The following is a 23,913-nucleotide window of genomic DNA, read 5'->3' on the forward strand; positions in this document are numbered from 1 at the left end:
TATTTATTATAGCTTGATACGAGAGCTGTTTTTATTGACTCTATACTGTAGATAAATATCTATTTATTGCCAAGATTCAGATTTCATGTTGACAGTTACTTCTGTTCGTATACAGTACGATCTCTTAAGGTGCTGATTTTCACATTTATCCGACACCTCATAAACCCGGCTGGGCGGCTGATTCTGGGCAGAATTCGATTGGATGCAAATAAACATCTCTGAAATTGGCCGAGTGATCTTAGAAATCAAAACACAACCCAAAACCTCAGACTCCCTCTCATGTCATCCCAGACAGACTTTTAAAAAAATCCTAATGATAGATTGCTGAAACACACCGACCTACACTGAAATGATGTGGTATACTAATAAAGTCTGACAGCGGATCTCTAGTTTTGTGGTTAATTCTGATTAATGATATCAGCTCTTGAAAACAGACGGACAAACTCAATGTCCAGATGTGTGTACAGAAAACAAGTAAAACATTTATACTGCAGGAACTCAGCATTTCTCATTTTAAAGTGGCCACATAATTACATTCAGTAACACACTCCCAGTATGTCACATCATTATTATTATTATTATTATTATTATTATTATTATTATTATTATTATATAAAGTTTCCTTTATTTTTGTATGGCATTATCCTCAAAGGGAATAAAGTTTTCTAATATACATCTTGTCATCACTGATTGCACAGCTTGAAAATGACTTTTCTCGAGGTGACAGTTATAATGGCTTTGATGTGAACAGGACCAACAGCACACTGCCTTCTTCCAGCTCAGTTTAGACCAGACTTTTTGTGTTGTAGAGCCACCTGCTGGTCTGAAATAAACACCAAACGTGTGTGTGTGAACCCGTAGTTTGACCTGACAGAAGTGCTGCTCTCCTGCCACCTGTCTGTTCAACTGAGAACATGAGCTGTAAAAATCATTCGTCACTCATCAGAACAGGTCGAACTCAGCAGTTTGCCATCTTTGGTATCTTTTTATTCGCCTGCACAGACCCAGCAAACACATCCAGCAAACACCACAGGTCATACAGCTGAAAGCAACAGTATTTTTTCTCTCTTGTTTTTAAAGGTGATATGTTCACGTTGGCTTATCAAAACATTATATGCAAATGTGCGGTATAAAACAACATTTAACAAGGTTCAAATGGTCTACATTCAGTTTTCCCTGCATCATGCAACACTGTTAAATGGCACAGAGTAAATTAGCAGCATGTTGACTTTTAAAAAAAGTAGGAAAAACGTGTAACAACAATACACAATGGATAAACATGTATTGTGAATAGCACATATGGATTCACACAGTATCAAACTCTTAGAATGTCACACCTTTTATTTGTACCCATGGGGTATGATTATAGCGAGTTAAACTTCCATGTTTGGAAATGATCCCCAGACTTCATCTAGCAGCCTGTCTGCATGCTTTCATCTGAAGTCTTGTTATAAATATATCACACATATACACATGTGTATAAATTGATTTTGGAGGCGAACACTCGAACAAAAATTGTTTGGTTGTTTTTGTATCCAGCACATGTAGGGAGTGCACACATAATTACACAGAGGGCTTAAAGCTTTTGTGTTGTTTTGTTTTGTTTTGTTTTGTTTTGTTGTTGTTGTTGTTGTTGTTGTTTTTTTGTTTTTTTTTTTGTTTTTTTTGGGGGGGGGGGGGGGGGGTGTCTTGGACCTGAAAAGGGTGTTGAAAATGTAAAACGTAATATTTCATAGCACACAGTCACAGTTGTTCTTGCATTGGATCCTCGAGTGGAACATGTAGCACTCAACTAAAGGCTAAATTAGACTTAAAGGCCTTTCTGCATCAGGTTAAATCACATAAGAGATGTAAGCCAGTGCTAATGCTGAGATGAATTCAGCCTCAAAGTCAGCAGAAGTGATAAAGTAAGTGGAGTTTATCGCTGGCAGTGTTGGATTCTCTCACAGTTGAATGAAAAGTACCACTTAAATGAAGCAGCACCGACACATAAACTGATTTTGTCTGATAACAAATGTCATCAAAGATATTTCACTGACTGACATGAACTCGGAGTGCTGAACGTGCAGGTGACAATGTCCACTGGTCTGACGTGCTCAGAGAGCAGTGGGGCTGCGCTGCGTCCTGGAGACGACTTGACCGCCACCTCCTGTTTGGATTCAGGTCCTACTTCCTCTTCACAGCCGGGGATCACAGTCGACTCGATGCTGAACGGGTGAAAGTTGACCCGGGCAGTGTCGTACTCCCACGCTTGCCTCATCGCGAAGTCCGTAAATGAATTATTCTTGATGGACACTCGGTGTTCCACGTCGTTCCTGTAGCTGGCTGTGCGTATTGACGCATAACTGGTGTCGTTACTATTTAAAGATGGAGGGGAGTGCTGACCTCCTCCCCAGCCAATGTTGTCACCACGGCCGTCCTTAACCAGAGCCACCGTCCTCTTCAGCTTCTCGCAGCCTTTGAGCAGCAGGTTCTTCCGGCACAAAATGTACACCCAGGGGTCTAATATGGGGTTGAATGAAGCGAAGCGGATCGCCAACAGGTCGCTCCGGTAGTCAGGCTTCCCTCCAGCAGAAATATAGGCAGGGTCGTACAGCTGGTTCACGAAGATTCGCACCTGTCATAACGAGACACAGACAGAGGATGTCTAAGAAAGCGTTTTAATGCAAAATTAAACGATGTGTGAACAAATATTATATGATAGAACAAAATAGCTTGTTGTCCTTACCACTAAAGGGATGGAGCAAACCAGGAAAACGATGGTCATGAAGATCAGAAGCCAGAACATTTGGATCTCCGCCGCTGAGGTGACCGACGGCAGCCGCGGGAAGCGGCGGCGTGATCCTGCCTGCTCACACAGCTCCGTCCTGACGATTCCTGTCTTCTGGTTCATCCCCACCAGCGACTTGCACACAGCCACATTACACAAAACTGTCACTGCGATCAGCACCAGCATCACGCCGCCGTACAGGAAGGAGTAGCAGGCTCCGAGTCGATCCATCGCCCTCCAATCCAGGAAACACCAAGTACCGGGAAAGTGACTGACATGCTGCCCGAAGCCAAAACTGGGCATAATGCACAGAATAATGTTGACCAGGTAGGTGACCAGGAGCGCGAAGCGCGCCAGTGTCCGGTCTATGTGCTGGGAGTAGAAATACGCGTGGTTTATGGCCAAGTATCGTTCCACAGCCATGGCGCACAGGATGGACATCCCGGCTGAGCCGAAGAAGAGCATGGAGAAGGAGAAGAAATGGCAGAGCAGCGCTCCTCCCGGCCAGCGGTTGGCCACATATGTGGCGATCACCACCGGGCTGGTGAAGCATGTTCCCAACAGGTCCGTGATGGCCATCCCGCACACCAGAGTGTAGAAAGTGGTTTCCTTCTGCTCCTTTTTGGAGATACACAGTACAACTATGGCGACGAGGTTCCCCAAGACCCCCACGGCGAACATGGTGGCTGAAGTGACCAGAGACTTGGACTCCAGTCGGAGCGCAGGGGACGCGCTGTGGTTTTGGCTGAGAGAGAGAGGCAGCAGCGACTCAGAAACATTCGTGTCCAGTTGTCCGAACGCAAGCGTGTCGTTGATCATCATTAAAGTCAACAATGCACAAGGCTTCAAGTGCAAAAACTTTCTGTGATGTTTAAAAAGCTTGGTCTGAAAATACAGAGCGCTAGTAAAGATAAATAATCGTTAACTGCAAACTTACATCCTGAAATGCGCTGTTTCCTAAAAAGTGCATGACAGTCAAGCGATTCTTCTGCTGACTTTCAGTGTTTGGCTGCCGATGCGCCCATGTGAAGGTGTGTCTGCTTGTGTTTACGGTGCTCGGTGCTGCGGGTATTTAAGCGGTGTGCTGATGTCAGGAAAGTGACGTGCGGGCTGTACACGCAGTGCCACAGGTTTCCCAGGCTCACATTCCTGCTGCCAGCGAGTCAATATCTCAACTGTTCCATTGGCCGTCATGTATTATTAGCATCCCGGTGAAGTCAGACACTAAAGCCCAGGAGCCAAATCTGCAATCAATTAATTAGAAATCAATTTATTAATTAGCGTTTATATTGAGTTTGTGGATTGAGTGAGAGGGTTTTTTGTTTTGTTTTGTTTTTTGTTTTTTGTTTTTTTTTTAAGAATAATCACAATAAGTACATTTAATTTTATTACATCAGACTTTCGCCAAACTGACCAGCACAGACGCACATTGCAGAGAATAGTAGTTTTTTGTTTTTAATCTGACTTTATTTTCGGATTAAATTAGCTTGATTTCTGCTCAGCATAAAACTTTCAGGTCCCCATATCCAGCTGAGATAACACAATATGACCATGCTTGTAAGAATGCGCAGGATTATAACCGCCTCTGGTTCTGGACAGATTAGTTAGACAAAATAAAACTTGTTTATGTGACCATATGTGGTCGTTAAAGAGGCGGAAATGGTGCAGGTAGTGTGAGAAGTCCCACACTTCAGCACCAAGGTCAGCGCCTTCAACTCAATCAGCACCGCGCGCAGAGCGCATGAACGCGCTGCTGCTGTTTCAAACCACGAACTCTGCCTGATTAAATGCAATCAATGGCACAACCCAGACCACAGTTTGTCTGTAGCTACTTCGTCATCCACACCAGAAAAATCAATTAACACCTTCACAATGTTTCCAACGCAGGTATGAAATATGAGCACAGCACGTGCAGTGAAAAGGCTTCCACAAGACAAACTTCATCAGTTGTTTTTGTCTGTAAATCAGTTTTGACCTCCAGGTATTCTCACTTGAATGCGTTTTTTCTGAGACAACAAAACGCTTTCTTTCAGCCCGCGGATCGGCGCACCTGGGATGCGGTTTTATGATGACAGAAACAGAATCAAGCACGATTTTTGTCAGGTGATTTGGTTCTTTGTTTCTTTGGTTATTTCAAGTCAATACATATCAACATCAAAGCAGATCACATCGAGAGTTTGAAATGTTTTGTGAAAGAGTCTCTTGAGGGGTCTGTACTTTCCTTCTCGATGAAACATCCATCCACTGAACAAAACAACGCTGACAGCCCAAATACACCACCGCTTCTTAGACAAATCTAATGCAAAGAATACGAAGGTGTCTGTCAAATGGAGCCTTGCTTTGGTTTCACTGTTTGAACTGATTGGGGGTTTCTCAGCTCCAGCGGGGCCATCTCTGCGCCTGGAGCCAAATGGCCACCACAGTCCTCTTACATGAAATTTGCGGGTCGGTTTCATGTGGAAAAGTCTTCAACTGGTATTAAAAGGGAAGGTTGTGTCAGGTGTGAGAGGCTTGAATTCATCTTTATTCGTAAATCTCAAGTACAGAATGAAGGCAGGATGAAATATACAGGGAGCTGCGCTGAATTAGTTAACTGAAGATAAACAAATGCCTTGTCACGTCCAGCTCCACCTGAATTAGCTCCTTCTCCTGTCTCTAAATATTTCATAAGCTCTATACTTTTCTGTTTCCTATATGCCATTCCCTCTCCTTTTCCATTTCCTTTGAAGTTAATTTTAAGAACATCATAAATATCACTGCTGCTTAAATGCTATATTATAATTTCATGAGTAATCATGATCAATAATTCAGCGATTCTCAGGCGAAATTGCACTGCGGAAAACTGGTTATCCGACAAATCCCACCAACTGCACCTCCTGAGCTGATCTTCAGCCTCAGACTGCGCCTGCAGGCCTTAACAGCTTCTCTGTTAATAGGCGCTAATTGAGAGCGCAAATCAAATGAAAAGACACCGCAGAGATGCTCCGTGCGCGCTGTGGCTACAGATGTCTCGATAGCATCGCTCTGTTCGAAGATGTGAGTCACTGAACTGAACCATGAACCACAAGCTGCTGCCCTGCAGGGGTCGTGGGTTAGAGCATACAGTATGTTTGAACAGCTGTAAATGGTGAACAGCGGTGACAGAAAACAACTAAGTAAAACTCACTCACTTTTGCAGGTGGTGCAGCTGATTTTTAACTATTTCATCAACTGCTGGTTAGTTCAATCTATATAAGTTTACAATATTTTATAAGCTCAACATATATTTCGCATGTAACATCTGTTTGTAAAGTAACTACTAACCATTGCTGTCAGATAATTTTAGTAGGGCACAATATTTCCCTCTGAAAATACAAGCAAAGTACAAGTACTCCAGCAGAAGTACCTCAACACTGTGTGTGAGTCATCAGGGGGCATTTACTTCAGTTAGAGGGTGTATCAGTTAAGAAAATTCAGCTTTAATCAAGCAAAGCTGTTTGATATTTGTGAAAAACTGACATCTTGGACATGCTTGTGGCTTTAATGTAACGTTTATATCAAGATGTCACACACACAAGACAGCATGAAGTCATACAATACTTGGAAAATCATTTGATATATATTCTATCATCAGCACTACAAGAAATGATAGTGGTATAGTGTCTTCATAGTATAGGTCAGTATCCTATGGGCAGCTTTTAACCATTTACAACACACACACACACACACACACACACACACACACACACACACACACACACACACACACACACACACACACACACACTCACACACGCACACACACACACACACACACACACACGCTCAGCAGGATAATCTAATGAGTGGAAATGAAAGAATTCATCATATACAGTGGAGGACAGGTCTATCTAATGGTAGACATTGGGGAGGCTGAGGCTCTCCATCTCTCTGTCTGTGTAAGTGGATTCCTCTCCTCCTCCTCCTCCTCCTCCTCCTCCTCTCATGGACCGATGCCTCATGGGTATATATGTGTTTGATATGTGTGTGTGTGTGTGTGTGTGTGTGTGTGTGTGTGTGTGTGTGTGTGTGTGTTTGTGGGTTTCCGTGCCACGCAACGCTTTCAGACGTCACTGGCTAAATTGCCCACACATACACACATAAAAATATATTATTTCTCCCTCTACACACACACACACACACACACACACACACACACACACACACACACACACACACACACACACACACACAACCTGAGGGGCTCATGGCCGCCCACACTCTGAGGACACATGGAGTAGGTTTAAAATTTCTTTGGTGTGTTTAATGCAAACACGTGTCATCGCTCTTCTCACCCGGCTCACATGATCCGCAGGGATTCCCCATCCAAATGACAGGACTTTAATCTGTTTTCAGAGCCGCTACTCAAACGTCCTTGGAGGGCATGCGCAGCGTGGAAGGATGCTGAGACGTTGGCGCTCTAGCCTTCATTAGTCTGGCTGTGAAGGCAGGAGGCCGGTGTGTGTGGAAGCCCCTCTGGTTTAATGGTGCTAATTGTTTGACTGGGCGTCTCAATTTTCAGTGACTGATAACATTCAAGAGCTTTGGAAGATTCTCACTGTTTGTTACGCACAAAACACTGTAATTGATTTTCTCTTTCGAGGGGAATCAATATGCAATTTAGGTAATGATCAGCATGTGACGTGCTTATAATCAAAATGCCACAGAGCTTTATTGAAGTGGACTGAGTGCTCACATGCTGTTAGGTTCTGCAGTTTCCCCTCTGTCTCCTGTCTGTCTGTTAAGTGTGTGTATGCTTCACTGCAGGGTGTGCCTGGCAGGTCAGGTCCCGCCTCCTCTGATCCTGAGCACACCTGACACCAATCAGTCAATCACGACTCATCTGCTGCCACAGTATAAAAGCTTCGGCCCGCCACCCAGTATTCATGGAATTGTCTGTTCGTTCTGGTGGTGAGAGTTGAGACTCCTGAGATCTTCCAAGTACCTTCAGCTGTTTTTGCTTTGCCTGCTGACCTGACTCCTGTTTTCTGGGCTCAGGTGCCTGCCTCATGCTCCAGTCTATGCTCTGTCTGTCTGTATCGTGACTAATCTAGAACTGGATTCCCCTCCGGTCTGTCCACTCTCTGCCTACTCGCCTACTGGCTGCAACTTTGTTTACTGTGAGAGTGATATCAATCTCCTCATCTAACTCTCAGCAAGAAAGATAATATTTTCCAGAATGTCAAACTATTGCATTAATTTAGTCTAAAACAAGCACATTTGCTCTTTTTGTAATTTTCGTGACAGATGTAACAAAGCAGCTGTAGTGTTGTGGTCCTGTCACATCCGGCTAAATGTCACTAATGCTTTCACTGTACAGATGAGGAGACACTGGGTGACCACATGCTGAAAATACTGGAATCTGCAGCAATTCAAATTTCAATAAATGTCAGAATTTTTCTAAAGAATCTGTGTACACAAGTGATGAAAGAGTATTCAAATCATTCTTTTCTAAAAGCTTTTGTCTTTTTCTTCCTCTAAATCGGACAAACCTACGCACAGGATGCCCACACCTGCAGTTAGTCACAGCTGAGAGTTACAGTTGAAAGTCAAAAATTCAGCGTTCCTTTAAAAAAGCGTGAATAATTCCAGGGGGGAACTTTGCTGCTTTTCCTCTGATGTGTGTGAGCCCTTGTTGGAGGATTGATGGTTCATAAGTGAGGCCATTTATCTCTGCTCAGGTCAAGTACAATCCACCAGTTCACAACCAAACATTAATTAAGGAATAACAAGAAAGCCCTCTGCTCTGCAGCAGCCCCTAAAAAGGGTAAAGCCTCTTTGTTTTCTTATGCTCATTGTTTATTCCACCCCTGAGTGCTTCATAGCAACAGCGAGTTTCCTTTCTGGGACAAAGTGAAAGAATGAGATGCCTTCGTGTTGGTGACGTCTGCACCGCTGCTATAATTTGATGATGACGCCCTCCTGTGTTTTATGGCATCACAGTGCTCAGCGCTGGCGGTGGCATCACCCCACGGTGTCGTCATCTAGGTTCATCTGATTTTTCTTCTTCCACCACTGCCTCCTCTCAACACAGGCGTCCAATCACACTGCTGCTTCGGCTGCAGCCTGTCAAGCTCATTACACAGGGGATCTAAGGCTCATTTACTCTCTGCACCATACTCTATCTTATTTCTTTTTCATCTCTCGATCTCCTTTTATTCCTCTCTTTTCATTCTTTTTCTGTTAATACCCCCCATTTGTAGTTTATTTTTTCTTTTTTTTCTAATTGTGTTGAGTGTCATAGAATAGAATAGAATAGAATAGAATAGAATAGAATAGAATAGAATAGAATAGAATAGAATAGAACTTTATTGTCATTGTAACCAGTACAACGAAATTAAAAATGCAGTCCCGTCAATGCATCCAAATAATAAAAGATAAAACACTAGAGTAAAATAAAAAATGAATAATCCTAAAAACTCACATACACACACCACACACCACACCTTATTGCACCGTCCCAGTTTTTTTTTTTTTTTTTTTTTTACAGCTTTAGGGAGTTGAGGTAGGTTACTGCTGTTGGATAAAAACTGTTTTTCAGTCTGTTTGTCTGTGTTTTGATGGACCTGAAGCGTCTGCCTGATGGCAGAGGTTCAAAAAGGTGGTGACCAGGGTGAGAAGTGTCTCTCGTGATGTTTTGTGCTTTTTTGAGGCAGCGGGCATGGTACAGTGCTTCCAATGGGAGGAGAGGACAGCCGATGATCTTTTCTGCAGTTTTGATGGCCCCCTGGAGTGCTTTCCTCTGGCCCACTGTGCAGCTGTTGAACCATGTGCAAATACAGTATGTTAAAGTGCTCTCAATAGAGCACCGATAAAAGGACACCAGCAGTCTCTGGCAGATGTTGTTCCCTCTGAGCACCCTCAGAAAATGCAGTCTCTGCTGGGCCTTTTTCAGCAGCGCCAAAGTGTTCACACTCCAGGTCAGGTCCTCCTCAACGTGGACTCCCAGGAACCGGAAGCCCTCCACCCTCTCCACACCCTCCCCGTAGATGGTCAGTGGTAATATGTGCGTGCTCTTTCTCCGAAAGTCTATGATGACCTCCTTTGTCTTTGTGATGTTGAGGAGCAGGTTGTTATCTCTGCACCACCCTGTCAGCCGCAGCACCTCATCCCTGTAGCAGGTCTCATCCCCTCCAAAGATGAGTCCCACGACTGTAGTGTCATCGGCAAACTTAATTATGTGGTTGCTTTGGTGGGTGGGGGTACAGTCATGGGTGTAGAGGCTGTACAGCAGGGGGCTTAGCACGCAGCCCTGTGGGGAGCCGGTGCTGAGGCTGATGGCAGTGGATGAAATCTTGTCATCAACTTGTTTGTGCAGTTGTTTATTTTTCCCTGCAGGGAGGTTATGGAAGGCTGTTGATTTGACGTGTCTGCCATTTATCTATGGGCCTGCAGTGTGGTCTATTGTACATGAGATGGGTGTGACAAACCTCAGGCACAGTATACATCTGTTCCTCCTACACGCACAAACACACATGTGCACCAAAACACAATTACTTAACAGTTGTTTTGTCATGTACTTTTGAACGTTAACGTCCCACACATGCCCTGCTACATGTCAGTGTAGGTCAGCTGTGTGATTGCATGTGTGCATCCCACACATCTCCATCCTTCAGCTTGTCTCATGTTAAGGAGCCTGATGTTCACGGTATTCTTCTCTGATCATATTCAAGCCTAAGTGTGTGTGTGGAGGGGGGCTGGCAGTTGACAGTTAAGAAATATTTTGGAGACAATCGTGAAGGGTATTTTCAAGGGGAAGGTTTGCACTTCCACATAAATTCAGATGAGTTTTGCGTCTGAGTGCTCACACTCTGGTATTAGTGCTGAGAGAAATGTCACCGGTATTATCCTCATTTAGTGGATACCCCCACTCCCCCTCCTCCTGTCTCAGTGGACATGATAACTGGTTCCGTCTGCTCAAAGAGAGTGCAGCCATCAGCGCTAATGGTCCTCCATACAGTGTTTTCACATCATGTATCAGGTGGCTGCAGGATATTAAACATTTTCATCATGGGAGCAACCAGTAATACAACCTCACAGATGGAAATACTCACAATACAGGACTGTGCACCCACTCTCTCCAAATCTGTGCCAAGTTTTTGAATAAAAGATGTCAAGTTCAATATGCTGATGCAGCTGCGGGTCCATTTAGTGTCTTAATTTCTGGTTTGGGAATGCAACAAAATTGTGAGGTGTACTTGTCTAGGCTGTGAAAATGTGTGTGAGTGTACATAGATGTATGTGTGTGTGAGCACACATCAGTGTTCAAATTCAAACACAATGCCAGTGTTAATGCCAAGTGAGAAATTCAGCATTTCAGAGCAGATTTTAGTTGGAAATTCTGATTCAGTTTTAATGCCTCAATCGTACTGATTCACAACTGCCTCACTATACATGATAGGAAGTATAAACAGGTTTATCCAAACTCATAATATGTGTAGTGAAGACTTTGAAGGATTTAATAAAAAAAATATTAAGCACATTTTTGGCAAAATGGAAGTTATCACAAATTATTGACATGTATGATTCCAGTGAATATTTTCCAGTGAGAAACATGCTGTCTTCACTGAGACTGTTTTTACAGAGGAGGACAGAGGACTGATAGAGCTTCATCACATGGTGCAAACATTCACCTGAAGCTCAATATCAGCAGATCCAATGAGCCTGTGGAGACTACAATGCTTCAAATATGGATGTTGCTGCAAAGAAGCTACAAACTGTAAAACGTGGATGCTTCACGCACATCTTCAACTCAGCAGCACAGAAGATCTACACAGTCAGCACACTTTGAAGGAGGACACCCAAGATTAGAGTCACTGATCTGACCAAATGTGAAACAAGGTCACAATCTCACTTCTGTTCCTGAGTTATGGTGTTGAATAACGGCCAGAAAAGTGTTTTTTTTTTCTGAATGTTATGATGTCACAGTGAAGGTGACCTTTGACCTTTTGGATATAAAATGTCATCACTTCATCATTTTATCCTGTTAGACATTGGCATGAAATTTTGTCATAATTAGCGCTTTAAAAGGAGTGAAAGTTTGTGCCAAATTAGCAGAAATTCCCTCCAGGCGTTCCTGAGATACAGTGCTCAGAAGAATGGGACGTACATATGTACAGATGGACGGACTGACAACCTGAAATCATAATGACTGCAGTGATGTCCACTGCCCACTCAGGTTTTTCTTACTGTAATGTGACAACTGGTATTATTATCGGTCTTTCCTCCAGTGAAAGCTCCAGACAGCGTATTACCTCCACAGTCTAGTCTGCGATGCCGATGCATTTAATGTTGAACACATTATGGTATCTTAAAGTATCAGTTTCACTCAATCCAAATGAGTAAAATACTGAGCCAGTAAAAGGTAGAAATCACATTATCCACAGAATTTTGAGAAGTTCGATGAAACAAGAAGGTTTAATAAAGCCTGAGTATTCGATTTCATGTGTCTGCAGTAACAAACGGAAACAGCCACATCATCTTTCACTGTGTGAAATGAAAACAATCGTTAGGAGTTTTATAAGGGCTTATTGACAATATTGCTGAAATGTCTGTACAATCCAAAGACACACACGCATGCGCACACACACACACACACACACACACACACACACACACACACACACACACACACACACACACACACACATGTTGTCATCACCTTTGGGGACATTATATAGACTTGGGTTCCCACAATGTGACTGTAAACTGATTTATGTCCCCACACTGTGAGTAATACATAGCAACACACACACACACACACACACACACACACACACACACACACACAAACACACACACACACACACACAGCCAAGGTCAGCTTACATTGACAGCTGTAGGGATATACATGTACGTAGGAGGGAGGAATATCTTCTCAGAAGTACTTGTATGTATGTGTTTCCCCCCCTGGGTTGATCACCCACATTTCATGTTCATCAGACTGAGATTAATGTTTAAAGTCATCCTCCCACAAATACCTGCCAGAAGGATATTAAACAATAAGTACATTTATAACAACATTATTTATTATCTTGAATTATTATTCATATTTTGTATACTTTAGGAGTTTATGAATCAATTTTTTATTTCTAAGTGATCTAGTCATGCACACCACAACAAAACATTTGTTTAGTATGTTACACGGTCCTTAAATCATCAATATCTGTTCCTCTGTGACTCATTTGCTCTTGGAGAATTTGTCTTTCATGCTGTGAGTTAGATGAGAAGATTCTACTCTCTTGACTTGTGTGTGTATCAGTTTAATATGAGGCCAAGCCTGGCCAAGAAAAGTTCAGCTTAAAAACCTGTAAACCCACAACTTGTCGTTTTCACACCTTGGTTTGTATACTTGTTTTAATCAAACAACATTTAATGTGTTAGTTAGTGAGCTTTGCAGGTGCTGGTAGGTGGATTTTGTTACCTTTGCACAGAGCCAGGCTAGCTGTTTCCTCTTGTTTCCAGCCTTTATGCTAAGCTAAACTAACAGGCTGCTAGCTTTCAGACAATCAAAGTGGTATCAATCTTCTCATCTAACTATAGTGAATATGCATATTTTCCTAAAAGTTGAAGTATTCCTATAAACTTTAAGACCACATGTTGCTATCATTAATCATTTGATTACTATAGCTGTCTATCACATATCAGATTTAGGCTTGAAGGTGAATTTTTACTTATGGGCACAGATTTAAAACTTAGTACTGTTTGTCGAATCCAAATTAGTTTGCACAAAATGACACACTCACACATTCGCTTATCTATCTATGAATTACCATGCAGATTATTGAAAACAATAAAATACCATTATAAGGGTTTATTCGTTTAATTATGGTAGGGTTGTAGTTGTATTATATTTCAGTAAGTGATTTGTTTAATCATTATAGCTCTTGTTGTCATGGTATCAAGGATTTTAAAGACTGCACTGACATTAATTTAGATAAAATGACACTGAATTCAAATAACAACATTAAAAATACGCAACATAGTCTCCACAGTCGATCGTTATCACACTATTAAATCCCCAGGCAGAACTAAAAGGTCAAGTTAAGAAGGCCTGGACATTTTCTATCCCAACCAAGCTCCTCTTTAGAACTGCTGAGTGTCTGCTTGGCCTGTATACCACAGTGTCATGTCTTATAGAATTTATTCTCGTCTGTTTCGGACTCCTAAACATCTCTGACACAGCATTCACTCGAGGAGCCAAGCTACATTATCAATACCTTCATAGATCACACACTCTCTCCTCTTTCAACTGCAGTGTACAGCAGAGACGTAAGCTCATTGTGAAAGTATTAAACAGACTTCCTGATTGGAAAGAAGTGACGTGAGCTGAAGGCGATTAAAAGCTGTTTGAGACATCTGTTGATCAGAGGGAGTGAGACAGAGAGACAAAGACATGGTGCCACAGGCAAACTAATTAACTGACAGAAAATAAGTCCCGTATCTGTCACCATCCCCATGTGTCGTTATCGTCTTTACCTCCAAAGACATTTGACTCCACTAATTGAAATATATGAACTGTGAAAAACATCCGAGACACAAACCACAGAGAGACTGTGTCCTCTCTTCTCTCCTCTGCCACTTGTTTCTGCCTCAAAGAGTCAGTCAAACAGAATATTTTGCTTATCATTCCTGAAATTGTTTCTGTTTGTGTGTTCATTAAAAACGTGACGACTTAGCAGCCTCTCGACTGTTGGCTCTGTGGCAGCAACACTGACTGCTTACAGGCTGCTGAACACGTGCCATCTGTCATCAGGTCTTCATTAAAAGAATAAGAAAAAACATTACATACTCTCACAGCACTTCAACAGATATAAACTGATCTGAAGTCAGAGGTTTGACATAATAACGTGGTGCAAAATGAGAGCTGGGCGCTGGTATTGCAATTTCTCCTAAAAGGTGTATCAATGATGAAATCACTGAATTTCTCAAACTGCAAAAAAGAAGTCATTGTTCTAACATGTGGATTATAAAGAACTTATTTCCGTCTCTTAAGTGGTTTCTCAGTTGTCGGTGTTTTTCTATTATATCAGGGCTTTTTTTTTTTGCAAATCGAAATTACCAAATGAAAAGAGCAGGCCATTATCACAGTAGATGTAGGGTTTCCATGGCGATGGCACAATGGTTTGCTGGCAGCTGTTTTGAAAGAAATACGCACACACACACACACACACACACACACACACACACACACACACACACTCAGAGTTATCATTGACTAGATGAATAATGAATGACATTGAAAGTCAAACACAATCGTAAGTTTTAATAAATGCATATTGTAGTTGTAAGATGAAAAAAGTGTCTCAAACTGTCCATTTCACGCAAGGTGAGATGGACATTCCCGACCCGGGAATCAAACCTGCGACCTTCTTGCTGTGAGGCACGCGCACCACCTGCTGCGCCACCGTGCAGCCCCATGTGACTCTTTAATTACAATTAAAAGTGAATCCACAACTGGACATACACATTTATGACCTGACAAAATATAATCATACATATAATGTAAAATACACACATTAAAGTCCCGTCCTGTGCAGAATGCCATTACTTTTAGAGTTGACTCTGGTACTCTCTGCTATTCTTTGCTGTCCACATATTTCTATTATCTATTCAAACTTTTGAATCTCCTTCAGCTGCTTCATTGACACATCAGCATTAATGAGAGGCCTCTCCACGTCCCGCCAGGCTCTATCTGTCTGCCTGGGTGAAACTTTCCATGACACCTCTTCAAGGCCTGGCACACCCAGCAGACTCTCTGCAGCCTGGTGTCAGTGCTGCAGGATAGGAGGGCAGAAATGCATGAAAATATGAGTCTCAGGAGGAATTTTCCCCACTGATCAGTTCAGAGTGTTCAGTCAATGGTATGTAGATTTGATGTGAAATTAATAAAATATAGGGAAAGTGATATGTAAATACATAAAACATGCAGCAAATGAAAAAATGTGCTGCAGAATGTTAAAAGAGACACATTAAGAGCAAACAGTCTGTGAACACAGAAGAAGAATGAGCCAAAAAAGACCCAAAGCCCAACACAAATGCTGCATATCCAGCAACAGAGCAGAAGCTCTCCAGGCCTCCAGCAGAAGCACTAAGTGGAATATCTTGGTTTTTAGCCAGAGAGAGACCAGATGAGGGAGTGTTTGTTTCTGAAGCGGAAACAAAAATGGAGTAAAAAAAAAGGTGACATGACTTAACAAGGCATATATGCTTTTTTACATCTGTCCTCAGGCTTTTTCTAGGGCTTCCTCTAGGGCCCTGGAGAACTTCCACTGTGTGTGTGTGTGTGTGTGTGTGTGTGTGTGTGTGTGTGTGTGTGTGTGTGTGTGTTGGGGGGGCTGTATTTTTTTTCTGAACCATTTTCTGTATTTGCAGTGTGTTTGTTGTTAATGTATTTGTTTTGGCTTTTTCTCCTAATGATAATGTTTTGGGTCATTGCAGCTTGTTTTCCCTTGTCGACCATCGTACCAAATGGCAGAGACCAGTCTTCTGATCGATGTGAACCACAAAACCCAGAATTCATCTTCACATTGCTTCTATGCGAAGGAGATAATGTAGGTTCACTCAGAGGAGTCTCTGCTGCTCAGACAGACTTTACAGAGTGAGCAGTCCTGGAGCTGAATACTAAATATGTTTGACCATTTTACCATGTAAGTTGGGGCGAACTGAACAAGCTGTCTCAAACATTTTGAGTGGTATCTAATGTACCTCAATAGCATAATACTTTATCATTTGCTCTTGTTCTCCAGAGGATGCACCTTTGACTTTGATAAACTAATGACCCCTCCTCTGTTTTTGCACATAACGTCTCATAGTGTTCCACAGACAGACGGACAGACAGACAGACAGACGGACGGACGGACGGACGGACGGACAGACAGACAGACAGACAGACAGACAGACAGACAGACAGACAGACAGACAGACAGACAGACAGACAGACAGACAGACAGACGTCACACATTTGACCCTCAGAGTGTTAGGCTCCTGCTTGCCTGTTCTCTCCTGGTGTGTCTCCTGGCCCTTTTTTCCTAGTGTTTGTTGTCTGTGCTCCCCTGTCTGTGCAGCTGGGCGTTTCTCTACACCCAGTCAGCTCCGCCCCTTCAGGGGGTCACCTGAGAGGCATTGTTCCTGATTGGCACAGTATTTAAGGAGAGAGCCCTCTCCTACCTCTGCTGGATTATTCCTCATCTTCCTATGATGGTGTCTGGTTGTTCTAGTGTGAGTACTACGTCTCTTTCCTCCTCTCCTCCAGAGTTCAGCTAATACTCTATTTTCTAGTATTGCCACGTATAGTATGCTCTTTTGTTTCAGTGCCTACCAGTCTTTCCTTCAAACCCGCCTCGTCGGAGCTCCTTTGTTATTTCCACTCCTTCTGAGTGCACCTTTAGTTTGTTTATTTCCACTCGTATGAGTGCACTTTCTATTTTTCCCTTTTGTAAATAAATTATTGTTTCTCATGAGTCCTGTGTCCGGGTCTGCATCCTTGGGTCCAAACAAAGTTTGCGGCTAAAGCCTAATACAGAAAGAAGTCAGTCTGGATCAGAAATGTGTTTACTATTAGTATTTTTACATGATAGTATTTCTACTTTAACCTGAGGAGAGGATCTGAGCACTTGCTTGTTACCTCTAATGCAATAAAATAAGAATAATAAAGAAGTTTAAAAAACTGCAGTTAGACGAAGGAGATGGCATTTATTTCAGTGATTTCTGCTTATTTGCATGCATAGAAGGCTTATTATGGGATTGGCTTAAAGTGGAAAGCAAGAAACTCGATCAAACTTCACTTTAATAACCTGAGAATGTGATACAAGACATTTGTGTGACTGGAGTCGAGGTTCACCTTTTCCTTTTTATTTCCATTTCACAGCTCATTATTGTCATTCAAATGAACTCCACAGACTTATAATGTGCAATGTACCACAGCAGACTACTTACTATACCACATAAACTCAAAATAATGTACAAATCAAATGTGCTGACCCTGAAAATTCAAATTTCATATAGGTGGTCCTGGATCTCCTCTTTTTTACAGGCACGCAAGACACTGCAGTTTGTGTATACAGAAGCACCATCTTCTGTACGCAGTGAAATCCTCCACAGCTCTTTGAAGCCCTCTGAAGAAGATAAGATCCTCTCAAAAAGTGTACTGGCTCATTATTTCAGAACTGGAACAATATAGCTCACCCTGTTCTATCTGAGCAGGCAAATGCAGACTGTGACATTGAGCCAGGTGCAGTAATAACCCAATCCTTTGCTTATATTCAGACTGCGTCTGCCAATTAGATCCCTAGATGGAAGGGAAATGCCTTCAAAGAGATGTAAGGTATGTAGATCAGGGTGGATACTGTATTACGGATGAGAGGCTACCACAGAGAGACCACTTCGGTATAAGTACAGTAGCAGACTCCAAGTGATGTATCAGTAGAAAACCAAACCAAACTGAAGACAATATCAGTTTGACTTTGAAGAAATAAAACATATGATCCTTAAGGGTACATCTGATGTCCCACTGTATTTTTAAGAAATGTAATGGTGGCCAAGCTCACAGGAGCAAACCTCTGTGACTGATCAATATCGCTGGCAAACACACTGATCCCAAAGCACAGTAACAGACATACAGTGCATATAAAGAAGCAGAGGGGTGGGGGTAAGCAGCTAAAGCCCCTGCACCCATAAAACCATACAGAGCCAGACAGATATTAATGTTTCCTTCTGCTGCAGCACTGTGGGAGGATTACCAGTGATGTGAACAGTAAAGCTTTGCTGTAACACTACTGAAGAAAGTTGGATAATAAGACCAGATATCTGTGTTTAAGATGAAGAGACATCTCATTCACCTGATTAGTTTGGCACTTTGGATTTAACGTTTTTCACTAAATTGCTGGGAATTAGAGGACAAGTTTACTACAAAGACTGCTGATGGGAAATCAGCTGTCCAGCTGTAATGAAATCCATCTACTCTGGAGTCTTGCCATCACTGTTGCTAATCAACCAGAGGAGTCACAATGATCAGGTCTTTCTTTTTTTCTTTCTGTTTTTTTTTTTTTTTTTTTTTTTTTACAGGTGAACAAATAAACTACAATGTGTTAGAGCTTTAGAGGTGTTGGTAGGTGGACTTTATTACCTTTAGACAGAGCTCAGCTTTCCAGTCTTCATGTTTAACATACAGATAAAAGAATGGAATTAATCTTCTCATCTAACATTCCGCCAGAAAGCAAATAAAAGCATTTCCCAAAATGACAAACAATTCTATCAAACTCTGTTAAGGTCCCTCGATTCTGTGTAAGCTTCGAGTAATTTCAGATTTTGAGAGGCGGGTAAATGACATTTGTGTGCATTTATCCTCCAGTACACCCCCGGTCAGGATGGGTGACATTTTTAATGGTTTATTCCCATGGGGAGCTTACATTTACTCAAATACTGTATATTATTGGAGAATTATTATTGTTAATGCACCAAAATGTAAGCCGCTTTTCAGTGTAGCTTGTTCATTGAAGCTAATTTGAACTACTTCAAAACCCTACATACGGTCCACCCCCACAATTATTTATAGATACACAAAAATACAGAAAACAGAGCAAAGCGCACATTGAGGCATTTAAAAACAAATGTCAACATGAAACTCATAAAGCAAGTTGCTTCTCAGATACAAAACATTCTGCTCGTATGTTGGTCGCCCATGGTCGTCCATTGACATCTGTTTCATCTTTTTTTGTCAGGCAGGTTAAGATTTCATTAGTCAGTCAGTTCATGGACTTTGATTTCATGAAATTTCGCATCATATCTTTGTCCAACACCAACCTGAGCAGGTCTAATCAGAATCAGAATACCTGTATGGGTATACAATGCCTTTAATCTGTAATGCATTGTATCATATATTCATATTACTATTTGTTTTGTTTGAAAAATCAAAGTAACTGGCAGCTGCTGAATGTATGTGACAAGTAAATATTTCTCTACCTGAGGCATGGAAGGTGTGTGATGCCATTATGTCACGCTGAACCACCTCCATCCACTCACTTCTTCTTACTCAAAACAAACAGACAAGACAGGCGTGACACTTGAGGAAAACTGCTTGTTGTATACAGATTACATCTTATTCAAGAAACCGCTTCACAGAGTGTGAATGAGATAAAGCGTTTCTCACTATTTCACACTTAAACCAGAAAGTAGAGGGGATCATCCAACATGGAGTGAGTCATGTGAGGAAAGAGTAACTCATTTGATTGACACAACAAAATCTTTCTTGTCTTTGCGCTCCTCTGGAGCATGCAGGGTTTGCTGAGGGAAGGTCACACCTTGTTATTCCTGATCCCTACAAAATGAATCAACTGCACTCAAACATAAGGTGAAAGACTGGCAATTCAAACCGGCTGCTCTCTTTGGAGCTGCTCCTTCCCACTTTAGAGTGCATATTAAAGAGCAACACATAATTAGCTGCTGGACTGGGAAGAGGTTAAGCACTCCCTCAAATAGCAATAACATTAGTCAGTCGTCGCCATGTGCGTGGGTGGATGGAGAGGTGAAAGGTTAGTTGGATGTGCCCTTTACTTTGACAGGATACAAGTAAGGTCTGTGCTTCTGTCTGCAGCTCTATTACTGTGCAGAAACACATGGAAAAAAGAGAAGGAAGAAGTAGAGAAAGAAACCAAAAATGAAGAAAGAAATTATGCAAATGTTGCTCTTATATGACATCATTTCAGCACCTTTGCTGTGTTTTTGTGTTCAAGGCCAGAGTGAAACATTCATTAGCTTCTGCCAGTTTGGCCAGCAGAGTAATTCAATACACAATGTAGGAAATAGCAAAATGACGTTGAAAGCACAATATGAACACCCACAATGCTCAGTAAGAAACCCACATTTATCTTGTGACTCATTGTTGTTTGCTTTATAAAGTAATATCAACACATTTCCCACAGGACATCAATGAGGTCACTGTAGGCTTGCAGCAGGTGCATTTGTCCACTTAATGAACAGAGTGGCTAAGTTCAGGTGGAAATTGCAAACAACGTCCTCCTGTGCCACTGCGATACATAAAAACTGACCAATCACACACATTCAGCTTTAATGAAAATGTACTGCTGAGGCACATTAGCTCTGCAAGCGCAAAATATATTAAAAATAACACTGTGCATGCATAACTTAAAGCTTTTAAATGCTATCTTCTGTGATGCACATTAGATGTATCTTTCCATGTTCGCATAATGCTGGGAAATCAATGTTGCTGCTGTTCATGTTCTGTTTATCTGGAATACAGAGTATTAAAAGTTGTTGTGGTTTCAACAGAGCCACGTGATTTGTTGTGCTCACACTTACCGCACAGGCCGGAGTATCTGCTGCAACATCAGAGGCCAGTGTTTACTATAAATGTACCCTCTGTTCAGATCATACAAGCACAGTCACCTGAAAGGCCTTCATGGTGGAATCGACAGCCCGCAGGGGAACAAACCACCTCGGATTGCAACTCAAATGTTAACCAGTTGACCTGCCTGACGCAGGATGTGTTGCTTGTCACAACAGGAACCTTCAGTCCTCATGAATAATCTCCAAGATGGAAATTTATCAGTGCTTTAAAATTGTCCTCTCGTTCTGCTAAGCAGATTTTAAATCCACTAGAAAGTTTAGAGCTGAGGTTGAAGGACAGCGTCAGAGGAGCGCTGATTAACATTTTGCATGCAGAAAGATCATCATAGTTACATCTCGATGGATGTAATCTGAGAGTATAAAGGTCTTTGGTAAACCTGAGGCCAACAAGTTCACATTTTCACATAAAGAACTGTATGAAAAAAAGGTGTAAAACAATAAAATATTGAGTAATGCATGAAACATGTATGAGGATCATTTTAATTCACAGCATTTGGAAGACAGATTAGATGTTAAGGCTGTGTGACGACCCCAGACAACATCTTAAAAGCTGCATTTCTCTATATTTCTTGAATTACACCACAGTTTCACTGCAGTTTTTTTTTTTTTTTTTTACTCTGTACTCTGTACTCTACATGCTACAAAGAGGGAGTGGCTGTTCCATCTCTGCAGATCAGCTTCGTAGATTATCATTTTGAGGAAAAGCACCTGTATACATGAGAACATTTTTGTCTCTCTACATGCTTTCAGCAGCACCTACTAATTATCCTGTGTGACAGGTTCAGGATGTGGAGTCTAATGAGCAAATGGCTCAAGAAGCCAAAACTGTGGAGTATTAATGGCAGCTTGATGTGCTATTTGTACTTTGACAAGTTTGGCTACATGCCACCCACTGAGATTCTTATGAATACCAAGAGAGAGACAATATTTAAAATGTAACAAAGTTTGGGGTAGGTCGTGATCGTGTTTTGCTTTATGAATCAGCTTGGCTCATTACTTTTTCTTCATAATCATCATTTGGTTTTCAGAGAAATTAGCAGGATCCTGGCTGAAAGGTTGCGTTTATGCGTGGCTCTAATTTCTCCAGACTCACACTAATCAAACACCCACACCCGGCCTGTCAAAGTTCATTGGCCCCCAGATGAAAGATCACGGTGTTACTCACATTAAAATGTATTGGGTTTAGTCAACCTTGTCTAATGTCAGTAGCACGACTGGATGTATGTTCTCTGTCTCATCAGGTTCTGGGAAGCTTCACACGGTCTACAGAAAGTACAGCGATGGGAAAATGACAAATGGTGTGTTGCTACATGGGATGTGTGTGTGTGTGTGTGTGTGTGTGTGTGTGTGTGTGTGTGTGTGTGTGTGTGTGTGTGTGTGTGTGTGTGTGTGTGTGTGTGTTATAGTATTAAAAAATACTGAGCATGTGGTGGAGTCATTGTTCTGACATGAAGCAATTCAATGAAGAAGCATCCAGATTGATTGTTTGTGCCACTGTAACCTCCACCATTAATATTCATGATCACACCTGAATGGGGTAGTCAGTCAGAAGAAAAAAGAAGAAAAAAAAAGTATAAAAACAACAGTAATAACAACAGTGTAATCCCACACATTGCATATTTAATTGTTAGTCTTTTAATCCAGACTTGGACTGTTTGAGGATTTACTGCAACTGTACCACTAATAGCACAGATTAATGATGATGCCAGAGCTGGTTTGTTTTTTCATTACATTTGAGATTATTAGTGATTCAATCTAATCTGTATACTGCACTGAGAAACATGAAAAGTCATATACACAGCTCTAAAACAGCTAATGTATAATAGCACCCAGCCCTTTTTTAATCTCCCTCCATCATCCATGATTTTATTTTTTCCACATGGGTAAATCATCACAACAATGATTAAAAAATCATCATGTTCTTTACAGGCTACATTATGAAGAATTCAAATCCTTTAAGTGAAAGTATTAATACCACACTGTAAAAATAAAATGCACTTCAAGTTTTAAAAGTAAAAGTACTGAATGCCCAAAACTGTCTCCAGTGACTGTTGTGCTATATGTATTGCACCACTGGATTATTATTAGTCTTGCATTTATGTAAAAGTAGGATTGTACTGCTACAGCTAGTTGAAATAGAGCCAATTTTGAACTATTCTCTATAAGGCTGTGACTAATGATTGCTTCATTATAGATCCATCTGCTGATTATGTTCTCCATTAATTGATTGTTTGGTTTGTAAAAATTCAGAAAATAGTGAGAAATGTTGTCACAATTAACCAGAACCCAAAGTGACATCTCTGCAGTGCTTATGTTGTCCAACCAACAGTCCAAAGCTCAAAATAATGAATAATTAAATTATAATAATTAAACCCAAAAACAACAAATCTTCAGATTTGTTAAATGTACTCAGTTACATTCCAACACTGAAACATTCATATTGTAGAACTGAGTTTCGGTGATAATAAGAAAAAATACAAATTAAACATGAAAACAGAAGCCGACTTTAACACTCTGTACTTCGTTAAGTTTATTCTGTGTCGTTTATTCTTGTGCTTTACTTCCGGATATTCATGTTTTCGCACAAATATGACGCCATCAGTCAAAATACCAGCGATTGGTCGGTGCAGCCACAGGGGGCGTACCTTGTCGTCTTTCATTGGTTCCTGTGTTAAATATCCACCTCCCGATTGGCCAAGAGCGTCGCTCAGCTATTGGCTGGTTTCACGCACAGACAATTTGAAAATCGGTGCCTGCAT

The 23,913-nt window shown here is 41.5% G+C and overlaps 1 protein-coding gene across 1 annotated transcript; it reads right to left on the reverse strand.

Moving 5' to 3' along the window:
• Positions 1–2,020: 2,020 nt before the first annotated feature.
• Positions 2,021–19,778, reverse strand: ptger4c (prostaglandin E receptor 4 (subtype EP4) c). The gene is made up of 4 exons (XM_070974084.1): positions 19,751–19,778; positions 9,598–10,120; positions 2,729–3,515; positions 2,021–2,617 (listed from the first exon to the last, which is right to left on the reverse strand). Exons 1-4 carry the CDS (start codon positions 19,776–19,778, stop codon positions 2,021–2,023), a joined length of 1,935 nt encoding a protein of 644 aa, XP_070830185.1.
• Positions 19,779–23,913: the final 4,135 nt, after the last annotated feature.

This window comes from Chaetodon trifascialis, chromosome 11 (assembly GCF_039877785.1).
Source record: "Chaetodon trifascialis isolate fChaTrf1 chromosome 11, fChaTrf1.hap1, whole genome shotgun sequence".
NCBI lineage: Eukaryota > Metazoa > Chordata > Actinopteri > Chaetodontiformes > Chaetodontidae > Chaetodon > Chaetodon trifascialis.